The 17,293-nt window shown below is 31.7% G+C and overlaps 1 protein-coding gene across 1 annotated transcript; it reads left to right on the forward strand.

The window, feature by feature from the left end:
• The first annotated feature begins 937 nt into the window (after positions 1-937).
• Positions 938-4,923, forward strand: msl-2 (male-specific lethal 2). The gene is made up of 4 exons (XM_088230049.1): positions 938-1,786; positions 2,214-2,420; positions 3,590-3,746; positions 4,290-4,923. The coding sequence occupies exons 1-4, from the start codon at positions 1,052-1,054 to the stop codon at positions 4,511-4,513; spliced, it is 1,323 nt and encodes a 440-aa protein (XP_088086175.1). The 5' UTR covers positions 938-1,051; the 3' UTR covers positions 4,514-4,923.
• Positions 4,924-17,293: the final 12,370 nt, after the last annotated feature.

Consider the following 17,293-nt stretch of genomic DNA (forward strand, 5'->3'; position numbering starts at 1 on the left):
ATGTATAAATACGTATGAACATACTTAATTATATTTTAATACATAAAAATAGGTAGCTACGTTCAGTTATTCATTATCATCATTAAACCCTTATCCGAACCTGATGGTGCACACGGCACTACATCAGCAAAGTAAATGCGGCATATCTCTATCACCTGTTGCTTTTGCAAAGGTAAGGTACTGTGAAATATTACAGGGTAAAACCACCATATAAACAAAATATCTCATCTCTAATCTTCCAGGAATCCAACCCAGGACCTCAAGCATGGTAGACGATCGCGCTAACCACTATACTACTAGGTGTACTTTTCTCCATTTGATTTCCTGTTTTAGGATTATTACCTGAGGGTAGTATTTAATTCGAAAACACTCATCCAGAATTCTCGCTCTATTTCACACACAAAACAGTATTATTTATCCACCCGGACAGACTATAATATGTACGCAAAGATACCTAATACTTGAATATCTTGCCAGAAATTATGACAAGGTATCAGGATTTATTTTTAAAATAAAAAAGGACGACACCGAATTACAACAAAAATTACCTTATAATTTATTATTTTAGTAAACCCCGCATATTTACCACTTTTTTAGTATTATAGGTAAGTACCTCATTGATTACATTTTTTTTTGCCGGACACTTGTACCAACGTTCTAATATTATTGTTTTATATGTTGGCTAAAGTGTAAAATCATGAAGAATTTTGACATTTAAATACAAGATTGCCAGTAAATAAATTATACGCTCTGTGGGGATATATATTTCACTTGGAATTTCCTCTACTATTTTTCTCATTTTCCAATTTGAAATTCATATAAAAAATGCGTTTTCTCTATACGCACAACTTTAATAAAATAATCAAAATACATTGTAAATAAAATAAAGAAAAAATGCTATAATTTTACGCAATTAATTATTGGGTAATTTTATTTCAAACATGGCAACCTTTAAAATTTTGACAACGGTGTTCGCGGCGTCTGCCGTTTTTTGATGTAAACATGGGTAAAATGTGATAAAACCTAAAATAATTATATATTCTTTCAAAAAATGAATGCCACAAGTCTTTATGTGTCAACTTGTAAACTAATCTTGCTAGCGGACGGATCAGATCTCTCGTCATGGCAAGATCTCTACCGCTTAGTACCATATTTACGACAGTCGATGTCATGTACAGTTTGCAATAATTTATTGAAAGAACCATTTACCCCTATAAATACTACGTGTCAGCATCACGTCTGCAAGACTTGCAAAGGCGGCAGGAAGAAATTAAAACCCTCCTGCGGATGGTGCAAGGATTATCGAAAGTACGCGGAAAACTGTCAACTTAGAATACTCATCCAATGTTACAAACAATTGTGCGAATATATAATATGCACGGACGTGTATAGAAAGTTGGTGGAGCAAGCAGAATCCGCTACTGTGGATACCGTCACATCTGCGTCTACAAGTTTGATAGACTTATTACAAGAAGGAGCGGAGTTTAATGATGGGTATAAAAGCGAAGCGGGATTGTCCAAATCAGCCTACAGTATTCTGCCTTGCGTTTTCACGAGCTCGACGTCCACGCAGACGCAGAGTGGAACCACTACTGCGGGTTGCAGTCCCTCGCAGTCCCCAGCCCCCCGGAAGGAGTCGCCCCCTTCCAAGGCCCTGTCCAACGGCTCCTCCCTCTACTCTGTCATGTACCCCGGGACAGGGAACAAAATCACCATTAAGAGAAAAGCTCTTGATGATATTAAAAAGGAGGACACCTCCAATGACATTTTGTGTAGTGATGTGTCTGTAAGTTTATTCGTATCTATTACTCAACTAGTATAAATATATAACAGACAATGAGTATAATTTAATATCGATAATGTGTGTATACACAATGTTCTAAGAACCATTTACTGCTAGTCAAAACATATCCTTATTATGATGATTTTTTTATATTTTTGAATGTACTTTATTTAATTAATAAACTTATTGCGATTTGCGAGTGTTTTATTAGCAATATTTATTTTGAATTTCCATTTGTAAAAGTAACAAAAATGTTTCCTACCATAGAACAACACGAGGAAATAGAAATTACACAGAGAAAAACATTTGCATTTTTTACAAAAATAAGGTGAATCGCCATAGCTAGTTTTGATAAAGCAGTAAATACAGATTTTACTAAGGTCCTTAACTTAAAAAAGAGAAGTAATTTTTTGGTCGTGTTTTATTTCAGTCCAGCCAATCGAGTTTTAAAAAGCCGGTGTACAGATCTCGCAGTTCAGCTAACAAGAGAAAAGGATGTCGATGTGGCAACGCTACGGCCACTCCAGGGAAGTTGACCTGCTGTGGTCAGCGATGTCCGTGCTATGTGGACAGTAAGGCGTGCAGTGAGTGCAAATGTAAAGGCTGTCGGAATCCCCATCGAGCTGATGGTCTTAAGGTAAACAACCAATGATATTAGTAGTATCACCAAACCTTTCTTGAAAAATTTGTTGTCTCTTGGTGTAGTAGGTAGAATAATTGGTTTTCAAGATATTGGAGGAAAGAAATTTACTTATTAAAAGGAATTTATTCAGTTTATACTACCATTATATGCAATCGGGTTGTGGTCCCGTGGCTAGTGTTGCGGACTCACGGATCAGAGGTCGAAGGTTCGAACCCCACTCTACCACAACTCGATTCTTATTTTCTAATAGTGAGTTATTTACTAACTCGTTGAAAATGGCCCCCAAAATTTAAATCTTTGGGTAAATCATAAGAATGCAAATATTTCTTTATATAAAAAAATATATGATTACAGAAATATGTGCTTTTACCTCAAAGTACGCGGCACCCGCTTAATAGAGTCGCCCATACGGACAAAAACCATTATATGATTATCAGTAGGTACTCAGGTTGAGAATTGTAATTGCAAACCAAAACCGTCTGTTACACGTTTGTTGTTAATCCAAAAACCAAATCGAAAATTTGGAACACTATTGTTCTATGCAATAGAATGAAAGAGCATCTCAATAAGCGGGAGTGAATTATTACTCTGAGATTTTAACTGTGATTGATTATAACTGACTGATATCTAAAACGTATCGGTGCCTTAAATGTACATCTTAAATGGTAGATGCACAAACCATAGGAGGATGACCCCCGCCAAGAGTTTTTTTTTATTTTTGCGTTCTTATGATTTACACAAATATTCAATTTTGAGGGCCATTTTCAACGAGTTGTAAATAACTCACCATTCGAAAATGGGAATAAAGTTGGGTTAGAGTAGGATTCGAACCACGGACCTTTGAGCCTTTAGTCCGAGACACTAGCCACGGAACCACAACCCGATTCTTAATGTTGATCAAATTAAAGAAGATATGAACTACACGTATAGCGAGTTGAACCACCAAGGACCGCAACGAATGGAGAAGGAGCTGCAAACCAATCCCAATCCCTGGAGTCGAAACAAGAAGTAGAAGACTTATATTCAACTAACACCTAAAAAGTTGACAGATTTTTCCTCATTTTATTAACGACTATGATAATTCTTTAGGTGATTCCCAATAATTATGCTATCTTCCTTTATAAGATTTTTTTTGTATCTTTAAAGAAATATGTTTTTTTTAGATAAGGCCGCATATACCCGAGTTAGATAACTTCCAAATAGCAATCAAAGAAGAACACTCTCCTGCGGAGTCTATGGAGAGTTTGGATGCTGATTCTCTGGAAGTTGGATCCATGGATCAGATCTCTTTTGAGAATGACATAAAACCTAATATAAATGGTGACCTTCTTTTATATTATTCGTAATGTTACTGAGTTAATTAATCCTTTTATTACTGAATATATTTGTGTAACTCTATTTGATTAATTTGAGAACAATTACAGATTATCAGCAATATACTCATAAACACATAAAAAAACTAAATATTTATGGACCACAGTAGACAAATAACCTTTTTTGTATATTATCTCTTATTTTATATACATGTATCTATGTCAAAGATTCGATTGACGAGTTTTGTGGCAAAATTGTGGACGTACTTACTATACTATATTTAACAGGCCTGAAGCCCAAATACAGTAGTGCATTAGAGCACAGAACACCCAGGCGTGCGAAAAATCACATTTCAATTTTTATGATATCCTTAGGAATTGAACCCGAAACCCTCTGCTAGCGCCTTAGCCATTACACGACGGGGGCCTCCAACTTATATGTCTAAAACGAGATTTTGCTCTTTAGACCTGGTCTTTGAAGAACTAGACATACAGTAATATTACTTTGGTATATAATTCATACTATATATGTTTTTTTTTTCATTTTTAGTATATACAAGTCAATTACAAGAAGTGTCAGCATTACTTCCGGCGGCCATCATGATGGATGAGGAATCTCCCCTAACTCCCCCCTCACCTCTCTCTTCTTCTCCAGACTCACCTCATAGTTCCCTTCTATCGCCTCCTTTCAACTCAGTGAGTACCTATAGAGACTCACCAAGCTGTAACTCACAATTAGAAAATACCAGCGATATTGAAATAGAAGATGTATGACATTCAATTTAAACCCACCCAAATTAGGCAATTTTTAAATATTTTTTTACCACAAACTAAAACAAATTGAGCTGTGAGATTTAATAATTAATACTTCTTAAAATTAAGGACTTTAAATATTAATTTAATATAATGCTTCGAATGCTGAATTTATGTGAGATTGGATTGAGTTCAAGATTAGATTGCTATTCCAAAACTAATGCTGATGAAAAACAGTTGATAAATTGTCGTTACTGAGATTGCTAAAAAAAAAAACAAGTATTTAACAAAATGAAAATTCTCGTAATATCAGTGGGAAGAGGGAAAATACCATTTTCGAATAAAATAAGATTTACATATTTTTCTATCATTGAGATGTTTTGTGATTTACTATGGCTTTCTATTCTCAATGACACTAAATTACAAAAAAACTAAAAGCAAATCATTAAAACATTTTGTGGTAACAATCTAAAGATCCCTGACTACTGCAGTAAAATGCTATTCATTATAATTAATTTAACTATATCCAACACAATAAGACTTATACCCGTATGGAGACAAAACTTAAGGTGAGGAAAGTACATTCTATTGTCTTCACCTTCGGGTTATTCTCCACATTTGAGATTAGAATGTACTTTCCTCACCTTAAGTTTTGTCTCTGCATACGGGTAATCGTCTTTCATTTAATGACAAAACAAAAAGAATCTGTTTATCTCATTAAGTTTTTGACAAAAGTTGTATTCTATTTAACTCTAAAAAGGTTACGGCAATGACTAGTTGAGACTTCCGTGCCCATATCTGCTCTTCTGTTTAACTAGTAAATTCAATGACAATATCAAGCTATTTGGTACTTCAATCTTCTATAAAATAATATTTATATCTATGTTTGTCATCAATAGTTTAAATCGTCGTGATCGTAGAAAAAAAACGAATGTGAAAAAAATTCGACATTGACTTTCTTTTATATTTGATCTTGAGGGTTATATGAAGGCTTTATATTCCAGGTTTTAAAAAATATTTAAATGTATAACTAACCCAAGTATCAAATTATATACTTTTGTACTTATCAGGTAAAGTATCTGACATAAAGTATCTAAAAAAAAAAATAATCTGCTCTCATCTAAAGTTGAAGAAAATCACATGCGACGTTGTTCTATGATTATGACGAAATGCTGTGGGAGATTTTACACATCCAAAAGAAGTTTGAAATAAGCATGGATTCTATTATTTATTAATGTGCACTGTATAAAAAGTTCATTTTATACTTTTCCTCATACTTTTTCTCATATTTATGTTTATTATTTTTTTACGATATTTTGCAAGGCGACAGGTTACAATTTTAGTTACAAATTAATTTATTTGAAAAATAACCATTTTTGGTTAAGTTGAATAAAACTGAACTTACTGTGCATTGTAAACTTATAATTTATTACTGTCAACCAAAGGCATATCAGATTAAATACATGTTACAAAATTCACAAATCGATTTTAGAATTTTTTTTCCATGCAATAAGTGGATTCTTGCGACTCAAAATGTATTTACTTTATATTAAAGCATTTCATTTTTGCGTAATAGAATCATTGATATATATGTATACATTAGATGCAGCGCTAAGCATATTGTGTTCCATTCAATCTAAGTTTTGGAACCTAACTTGTAGTCAGTAAACGTGAAGCAGCGTAAAAAGTCACAACATACAGCTTTGAATTTACAGTAAACTGGCATAGACAGTTAGTTTTTTACTCCATTATGCGTTTTGCATAGGAATGTTGACACGATAATGCAAATTTTTCGGAACATAATTTCAAACAATCGTTCTATGAAGCATCATCTCTATTTAATTATACCTCGGTGAATAGAATCCATTTTACTAGTATCAGTTTAATGCTTATTTATAATTGTGATTTTGTAATTTTGCTCCCGTGGTTTCCAGCTCCCAATATGCCATGATGGATTTACTGCTATGTTATAATTGTATAGTCTGTCTAGTCTCCCTTAAGTGCATATTTTAAATCCTAATGAATGTTATGATGTATCTCAGTATTGATTTAAATATGACATGAACTTAAACTATGTCATCACACTTGTATAAAACCTGATTGTTAGCCTCCAATGAGGATGATGGGGGGAATATTAGCTAAAGAAAAATAAAATAAAGGTTTTGAAGATTAGTACTTAACACATCATTGAACTAAATAACATAATGCGCAGTACATGGTCAGTACACTTTGATATTAATATTATTATACTATTTCATATTTTTCTTTAAAATTAAAATGATAATATGTAATAATAATTTTTATTTAAGTATACACTCTGTCAAATAAATACCGGGACTGAGTAATTAAAAGGCCTGTTTAAATTTTTTTAAAGATTTTTTTTTTCGCTAAGTTGACACAACTGTACTCTATATTGACGCTAAGTTTGAGTGCGATCTGTCATTAAATTTGTTGTCAGCAGTCAAAAACATTGGTTGTACTCAAGTGTGTGTTGCAATTAAATATCTCTTACGAATCGATTTGAATGATTTTGGTTGATGTTTTGGGCATGAGATGCGTCACAGCGTGGCTTGTTCCAAAAGCGCTGAATTTTTTACAAATGCAGCAAGAAACTCAATTGGCTGAGGACATGCTGAAACGAATCAGGACAGACCCCACATTCATAGGCCGCATTGTAACTGGTGACGAGAAATGGTTTTAGGAGTAGGACATGCAAACTAGCCAACAGGCATCGGAATGGTGCTTGCCCAATGAGCCGAAACCGAAAAAAACCATGTCAATGTCTCTCGAAACTCAAAGTCATGCTAACTGTTTTCTTCGATATTTATGGTATTGTTCACTCAGAATATCTTCCTGATGGCCAAACAATGAATAAACAATATTATTTTAACGTTATGAGACATTTGAGAGAGAACATCCACAGAAAAAGGCTAGATTTGTGGAAGAACAACTCTTGGATTTTGCACCACGATAATGACCGTCTCACAAAACCATCATTAAAAATAAATTTTTGAACAAAAACTCGATGAATGTCATCGAACAACCGATTCCGGAGTATGCCTACAAAAAGTGCATGGATGACTGGATTGTCCGTTTGGAAAAATGTATCGCTTCAGAAGGAGCCTATTTTGAGGGAGATTTAATAAATTTGGAAGAATAATTTATTTGTTGTTGTTTTTTTGACTCAGTCCCGGTATTGATTTGACAGAATGTACATGTGTATTGAGTATTGGTAACATCATAAATGCTGATGCTCCGTGTCACAAAAAACGATTATATCTGTAAATTACATTGACATATTAATACACATAGATAGAGTAAAATATTGAAAAAAGTAGTGACACAAAAACGTACCCATAGTTACCGAGGTTGTTTATTTAGCCCAAGGCTGCATTCGGGGAGACTACACATACTACTAAAAATTGGTATCCTTCCTATTTTTGATAGGTACTACAACAAATAACTTAAGTTTTTATGGATCATTATCAGATTCTTTTCCTTAATTTCTACCTACATACTTATTTATTTTCACTGGATTTTTGTGAATGTTTTTAAAAAACATATTTCTACCGTGCACCCCTGTTCGAAAAAACATATTTCTACCAGTGCATCCCTGTTAGGAAAAACATATTTCTACCGGTGCACCTGAAGAGCTTCGCTATTTTGCCGCTAGGCGAAGTTTGACATTTACAAAAAAGAATTCTTATATTTGAAAAATAATATTATTATATGCTTTGTTAATCGCTCACAAACCAATATTTACTAATGAAAAGTTACGCCATCCTTTTTACAATGTTTATCCGGATTGTTTTTACACGCTTTCTTGAAAGCGTGTAAAAACTTGACACAAGCAGGCATTTTGGTTTTGATTATAGACGTTAATATTTACCTTAAGCCATATAATCTCAGTATACCAGGGGTGATATTCCAAACCCTCTCGCGGCCGTAGAAAAAGCTTATATCTCGCGTATCTTGTATGTAAATACGTTTTCTATAAAAGTGTTTTCTACGGCCGCGAGAGCGGTTCAGAATAGCACCGCAAAGAGCGTGTAGAATCACATTTGCATACATCGTATTGTGTCCTGAAGTCCTTTTTCCTTCTTTCATCTGCAGGGAGCTACAATTTCACAAAATTATTATAACTACTAATGCAAAAAACTGAATTTGTCTACAAAAGGTTACGGAGTGATGAAACTTGGCAGGAATGTTGACTCATATGCAACTATGACCTGCAGTTTACAATCTTAAGAAGTTAGGATATGCTAAACGCTGTACAGAAAAACTTTGATCAATAGGCTCAAGAGACTTGTGTATATCAGCAGTATACTGACCCCATAAGCAAAAAGGAAGCTATTTGCAAGAGTCATATTTATACACTTAGACGCTTTATTTATCAACTTTAGGCAAATTGAAAAAAATTGTAAATAATCATAAGTGAAAACACAGTATGTCAATTGTTTCTAAGCATAAAACCACTATTATATTTTCTATGCTGTGTTTTTGCTTATGAATCTCTAGATCTTATCGTTTTTCATACTGAAATATGTTTCACTGCTTTTTGCTTTATATCAAATAGTTCAAAATTTCTTATAGAACATTACCCAATATTTCGTTAATTTTGTGATTTTTGTCGCTGCCTTTTTGCTTACGAGGGCTGTATAAGTTACGCAAGCTATTACGTGTATGCAACTTCGAGTGCCCGAGCCATTACTGCTTTTCCCATTTCCTTGTTTCCCGTAATATCCTTCATCCTGAGCTCCATAACTTCATCACCTGTCTCAAACATATTCCACCCGTCTCCCAGATCTCAAGCGCAGAACTGATTACGTTGCCTTCATAATATAATTAATGATCTAGTTAACACCGCATTTATCTGATGCGATGCCCTATTCACCATTTTGGTGCGGATAGAGATCAAAGTGTGTCACGTGTTACCTATCTGCTAAGTTTTATATCTCTTAAATTCACTGCTTACAAATGAAATCTGATCCCAGCAGTATTTTTACATGTCGCAGTTGCGTACTGAGCGAGTCTATCGAGTAACTAATGGTCAAAATGTAAAACTACCAATTTGGGAGTAGTTTAGTCCGCTTAGTTTGATGCGAGTATGTGGTTTTTGCACTAATGTTATAATGCTATGCGTTAAGCTCACGTCACACCCTGCTGGCGGTTGAAAAAGGACTAAATATGCATTGGGCTCATGTTTATGATCATTTTTGAGGGCTCAGGGCTATGTGTATTAATAGGTCGATGATAAATTATGTATTATGCCTTTTCTGATTTTTATTTTAACAATGTGCCTTGCTCATTCACCATGTCACCTAAACTATTAGCTATGTTAAATGTATGTATGTCATATTATTATATATTAGAGCTTATGCTAGACTGTAATTTTTGTTCCAATGCATACAGCACACTTAAATTTATGTGCAAAAGTACTATTTATGATAAAATTTTAAAATCATAACGAATTACAAAATACAACAGAGATGAAGAACATTTTAGAGAAGGTAATATAGTAGTCTAGGCATCTACGGGGCTTATGATCTGTCATTGGCTGGTTTAAGTGGCCACTTTACACAGTGTAACATTCACCATTCTGCCCATATTTAAACATCTATATATTTTTTTACGAGGTATGCAAGAAAAGCGATTTGCTTATGAATGTTGATAAATCGAAAGTGATGGTTTTTGAAAGGGATGAAAATACAACTAAATGTGAGATCAGCGTGAACGGAGATATTCTGAATCAGGTAGAAGAATTTGTGTACCTGGGAAGTATGTTTACTAGGGACGGAAAGGCCGATAAAGATATTGAAAGGAGGGTGAGTGCCGGGAACAGGGTGAACGGTGCACTAAAATCTACTTTGGCAAACAAATGTTTATCGCAGGAGGCTAAACTAGCAATTCACAACGGAGTTCTAGTTCCAACTCTAATGTATGGGAGCGAAGTATGGAATTGGAAAAATAATGATGAAAGTAGGTTGAATGCTGTCGAAATGCGATCCCTCAGGCGAATGTGTGGTAAAACGATGTATGATAGGTGCACAAATGTCGAGCCCCTTGAAGTGTGTAAGGCTGAGACATGCATTATTGACAGAATCAAGAAAGGGGTGCTGCGTTGGTTTGGACATGTAGAGCGAATGGACAGCGAAAGAATGACTAAAAGGATCTACGATGCAAATGTTGATGGATGCAGAAAACGAGGAAGACTGAGAAAGACATGGCACGATCAAGTCCATCAAATACTTGAAGATGGACATGTCAAAAGTAGGAATAATCGGCGTGCGTGCATAAGAAGATGTATGAATGTAGAGGAAGCGAGGTCTGTATGCCAAGATAGAGTGTTATGGCGTTCTATCCTCTCTGCCTACCCCTACGGGGAAACGGCGTGATGGTTTGTTGTTGTTGTTATATTTTTAATCTGTTGATGTTTGTGAAGTCAAAGAGCTGAAACCTTTATTTATGCGGGTGAGATTCATCTAATTGAATTATTTCACCTACATACTAGACAATGCCTGAAAATCTTATTTTTTAAATTTCTCTATTTCTTCATGGACCAGCTGAATTCATCAACAATATTAGCCTACCTTCTCTAAAATGTTCTTCATCTCTATTGTAATATGTTCATATAAAGAGCTCCCCAGGGAGTTGAATCCAGTCCTTGTCTACAAAAATTTGGACAAACTCAAAATATTGTTGTATTACAAAATAACAGAAAAAAACTAGAAATTATATAATTTTCTTGGAGAGTCTTAATTGTTCTATAAAATTATCAATTCAGTAACTTCATCGGTATCTAGGCATTACTTAATATGCATGTATTTATATTACATGCATGCATTTTAAAAATTGAGTCATATTTATGCAAGCGTTTAGAAATAATAAGTTTGACATTATCCGCAGATTTAAAAAAAAAAATGTTTTTGAACACTTTATGAAAAATTGTTATATAACAGATTAAAAACATTCATTTACATGTATGGTATATAATTACATCTTTAGATTTCAGTTTTTTTGTAGCAAATGTAATGACAGATTTGTAAAAGACGAGTGCCTTAACCAGTCTGACGATTAGCGTCACTGGATTCAATATTTAATAACATGTATTAGTAATAAATCCAATCAATAAACATGCAATACAATATATTCTATATTAATTAACTAAAATTAGAATACACAGATTATTAAATGAGTAGAAAACTGTTGGAGTATGGAAATATGCAAAAAAACTGTGCCAATTTAAAAATGAAATCGCAATGAAATATGAACTTCAGTATTTAACTAGTGCACATTTTACATATGAAAATAATTCAATCTAGCAAAAAATTCAAAGTTTATTATTCGTAAAACTTTAATATCAGCCTCAGAAAAAAGCAATAAAGATATGCAAAGAGTACCTACATATATAAATAGGTTGAATAAATAATGTGTTATTTTGCAAAAGTAATATATTAAAATGTAGTGGAATATTTATGTAAATAATACAAAATGTATAATAAGAAGCTAGCTAGATTTCTCTACAAAATTATCATCAATGCTTTAAGTTGATTTTTATGTACAGAAACTGAATTCAGAATGATCTTTTTTCATCATATAAATTGTGAATTAATTGGTTAAATTAAAAACAACATTGTTTTTTCTTCATGTTAAGAAATATCAAAATAGTCATTTATTTGTGCATTATGATCACTAACAGTTAGTTGTTAGTTCTCTGGTGCCATTTTTATGCAAATCTTCAAAACTGAGATGATAAAATAATGAATAAATTATATTCTTAGGTAATCGATGTTTTAAAATAATTGTACCAAGTAAAAATCATGCAGAATGTCACTCAAATATTGTAATAAAACCAACTAATCCATGAAGAAGTTTAAAAATCAACAAATGGAAGAATTTAAGAAATATGGATGTTTAAACATAAGCATAATAGTGAATGTTACACAGTTTGTAAATTGGCCACTTAAACCAGCCAATGACAGGTCATAAGTTACAGGTCATAAGCCCTGTAAATGCCTTCACTTCCATATTCCCCTCTTTAAGATATTCTCCATCCCTGTTGTAAGTTGTTAATGCAGAATGTAAGTTAATAAAGAGAGACTACCATTGGTCAGTTTTAAATACAGCGCTGTTCAAAAGTTTTTGACGTGTATTCATTCAGTTTTAAAATTGTAAATGATGTGTGTATTTTTTCTAATTACTGATAAGTTTAATAATAACTTGTATGTTTTTGTGTTACAAAAGTACAAAATTTCAGCAACTTTAATTTTTATAATTTTTGACAATCTTTTTATTCACATCATTAAAAGACAGTACTTTTTAGTTCATATAATAAATTCATTAATTCTCCATGTTATGTAACAAATTTACAACAATATTACTCATTTTACATATAGTTTATCTTTTATACTAAGTTACTTATTTCAAACAATTGCTTTGTTTTAAGCCAGTAATTTAGCAGGAAAACAGTATTATTAACTCCGCATGACTTTTCATGATCATGATTCATACCAATTGTGTTAACCAATAAATGGTTCTACAAATATTTCAAATAAAATATTAAATTTCAATCCCTTTTTAAAAAATAAACGAGCTGCCTTCCTTGTTTACATAGATTTCATTTGAATATAGTTTGCTCTTAAAATTAATGCCTATCTGGGCTCCCCGTTGTAAACATTCTCGCAGTGTTTTGGAAAAAAAAAAAATTGTCATAAATGTTTTTAATAAAATAAAACCGTTTTAAAATTTAACACCATTCAGTCGTATCAAATAAAAATACTGTGTCAAGTTACTTGTACAACATAGTGTTCCATTATGAAGTTATTGAACCACTTATTCATTAATATTATGCCATTTAATAGGCATTCTTAATATTCATATAAAAGTACCTTAGCGTTAACAAAGCAATAATAAATTAATTATGCTACCTTATAATTAAATCCCTCCAAATAAAATTATTTTAATATACATGTACATACATAATATAAAAGAGATTTAATGACAGAAGTATAATTCCATTTTGTAGAAGAGTACCAAATCAATTATTGCAAATGTGTTAATTTACAAAAAATTTACTTCTTTATCAATTTTGATGCAATTCAAACTTTAACTATGGAAAGTTCATCAACAAATACTCCAAATTTGAGATAGAGTGGTCTCAATTACTGGTTCAGTGCATATTTTTATATGCTCTCTCCAATATTGGGAATTCAAAATGGGTTATGTTGAAATATGAATTCTATCAGAAATTCAATTTTATGTATGTTAACAATCGAACTTACAATGCACTATACGAGTTCTCAAAGATTTAACTTTTTGCTCTCAATTTTTTATTGTAGGCTATATTGTAGGTTATATAAATAAAGCCTACAAAATTTACTTTTCGGGATTTTCACCCCAAGTTATTACAAAAATTAAATTATTAATTCATGCACAAATTAATAATTCTGTTATACTTCATAAAAAAACCTTCATATGCAAAAAAAAATTGTTTCAGATAAGTTTTCAAAAATGTAATACACACACAGCTTATTCAAATATGTTTTCTCAAAAATATAAATGTAACAAATTTATTGCGAAGTTCAATAATTGAATTATTATTAACATATTACAACAGAGATGAAGAACATTTAAGAATATAGAAGTCTAGGCATCTACAGGGCTTATGACCTGTCAATGGCTGGTTTAAGTGGCCACTTTACACACTGTAACATTCACCATTCTGCCCATATTTGAACATCTATGTATATTCCTTCAATTCTTTCATCTGTTGATGTTTGTGAAGTTAAAGATGCCTAGACTTCTATATTACCTTCTCTTAAATGTTTTTCATCTCTGTTGTAATATGTCAATATAAACAGCTCCCCAGGGAGTTGAATCCAGTCCTTGTCTACAAAAATTTGAACAAACTCAAAATATTGTTGATTGAATTATTATTTTGGTTTAAAATATTCTTTCATGAAACACTTCATGGTTCAAGCTGACTGCAAACAATAAAATTGCATTAATTTTGAAGCATATTTTTAAGATTGAAAAATTGTTTTCTCACTCTACATTGTATTATGAATAACATAAATGTACTTGTTTTAAAATTCGTGTTGCCTATTAATTAGGAATTACAATTGCTCAATAGATTGAAAGTATCTAAACGTTTTCTTAATTCCATTGACTATAAAAAATCTCATTACACATGGAGGGTATAATACACAGTGAAAAATCTTCAGTATAAAGATAATAAATGTTTAAAATATGGCATTATGAGGAATATTTGTGTCATCGGGTAAAGATTTACACCTTAAACTGATAATATTGTTCTATTATTACGTGAACCATTGTTTTTCATTGCACAATAGCTTACCTGCATGTTACTCCTTAGATGTAATCATTGTATACCTTCTAAAGTCAAGCTAAGCTGATTTGTGTGTAAACGTTTTTGTCTTTGTTCCTATTGCATATACTGGCAAAGTTCAAATATACCGCCTTTTTGACAATTTATTAAAGACATTTCTAAATTTTTGATAAAACTGTTTTGCAATATGTTTTAACATTTTAAGTTCCCATTGAGAAAGAAGCTATATCTATGTGAATATATAATAAAATGTACAAATTTAATTGATAATGTTGTGCATTTATAATTTTAAGAGAAAATGTAAGAATATATTAGTATTAGTATTTATTTTATCTTTAAATTAAAAATATGTCAAATATACTAAGGATCTGATCTTATGTAAAGCAAATTGTTACATATATATATATAATTGTTTTTAAGACATTGACAATAGCACTATTTTTATAATAAATTGTCTCATTAATTTTGGATAAAGAATATCTAGGAACACATTATAATAAATATTTCTTTCATGCAATGGTATTTTTTTATTACAAATCTAAAATTCCACAAGATGGAAGTGCCGCAAATTTAGTCCACTAACACACTTAAGAGTATTTCAAACTCGAGACATAGACTCCTATAATCTATGTATACAAGATAAACGTTATTCAACATACTTACATGTAATTATGTATTTATATATTATCCAATTTGGTAGTTTTATTCCGAAAATTAGTAACAACTCACTCCAATTTTGTCAGTGAAAACTCATTTATATACAAACTTCTGCTAAATTCTTCTCGCATACTTGTAGCGATAAAATTATTATCATCATCATATCATATCTCCACCTGAGCCCGATGATGTATAGGGCACTGCATCGGCACAACAATTTCATATATCCTCGATTGTCCATTTATATAAAGGTGAGGTGATCAGTCTTACTACACTTCAGGTACCTGTCCAAGGACAATTAAATATTGATTGCAGTGTAAAACCAATATTCAATGTCGACCTCCAGCAATCCAACCCGGGACCACAAGCGTGGAGGCAAACATCCAGTTGACTTCTCTTTTCAGGATTTTCACCTAAGACTCAATAGTCAAAAGCAGTCCAGGATTCCAGTTGTATTTCACACACATAACTGTATTCTTCACCCGGACCCAGGCGAAATTATTTTGTAGTGTAAAATAAAACATAAAATATAATATATCCTCCATTGAGACTTTCTATGTTTTGCTTCTTACTAACAAATCCCACAACCTCTACAATACTTAACAATAAGTGGAGATTAATACAAAGTGTTTTTTCGTAAAAAAGATACTTTATTATAAGATTAAATATTATTTAATACAATACAATTCAGGTATGAATTTAACTTGCAGATATCGGCCAGATTATTAGTATAACGTATGTGAAGATTTTACCGATAAAAAGTCAAAAGTAATGAAACACATAAACCATTTCTGGGACATTTGTTTATGAGAGAAAGTAAATTATTTTCCAATTTATATCAATTCTTTTATAAAATATAAATTTTATTTTTATGGACGGTAAAAAAAGCATGTTAAGCATAAATCTTCTGTTGTAAATTTGTGTAAATGAGATTGCATAATATTTGTCTTTGCAAAAGTTTCGTTCATTTTATCAGTTTAGCACCTATATAACTAAAATATATTTTAAGTGTTTTTCTTCATAAACTCTAGTTATGTAAATGCCAAACTGTCTCTGGAAAAATCTTTAATTATAAATAAGGAAAATATTTTATACGGATACACATTAATAAAAATTATGTGTTACTTAAAAAAATAATATAGTGAAATCTTGTGTCAGTAAATTCATTGAAGAGGAAATAAATATTTAATAACAACCCAGGTCCATAACATAAGTAAATTTTTAATACAACAATTGCATAAACTCAGCTGTCAGATATATATGCATAGTGATGTATATGGGACTACAAAGTTACACCATTGCAGAGTTTGATCATTATAGGAGGTTGAATGACAAGTCCTACACACTTCAGGTACCTGTCCAGAACAACATTTAAAAAATGTGTGAATATTTCATTTAGTCAAAACTTCACACATGTCAGTTGTTTGAAGAAGTAAATATTTTGCCAAGAAAAAAAATCAGAAATTAAAATATTCTTAGTTATAGTTTTATGGAACAAAGTCATTATTATATTGTTCTCTGATTATACCTATTATAAAAAAAGACAATAACACAATATTTCAAAAATGACTAAATGATTAAGAACTTTTATACAAAATATATTTTGTAAATACATACATAAATAAATGAAAATAAGATATGAATTGCAAAATTCCCAAATCGCATTAGGTATTATATTGAGTCTTACAAAAACCCCCAAATAAATATTAAATCAAAACAATCAATAGATATTCTTCTGACAATTATATTCCATTATTTATTTAATAAATAGTTGGACTGAAAAAAAACTCCTTTAG

This window comes from Micrasema longulum, unplaced genomic scaffold (genome assembly GCF_059751315.1).
Source record: "Micrasema longulum isolate JH-2025_06_02 unplaced genomic scaffold, ASM5975131v1 h1tg000725l, whole genome shotgun sequence".
Lineage (NCBI taxonomy): Eukaryota > Metazoa > Arthropoda > Insecta > Trichoptera > Brachycentridae > Micrasema > Micrasema longulum.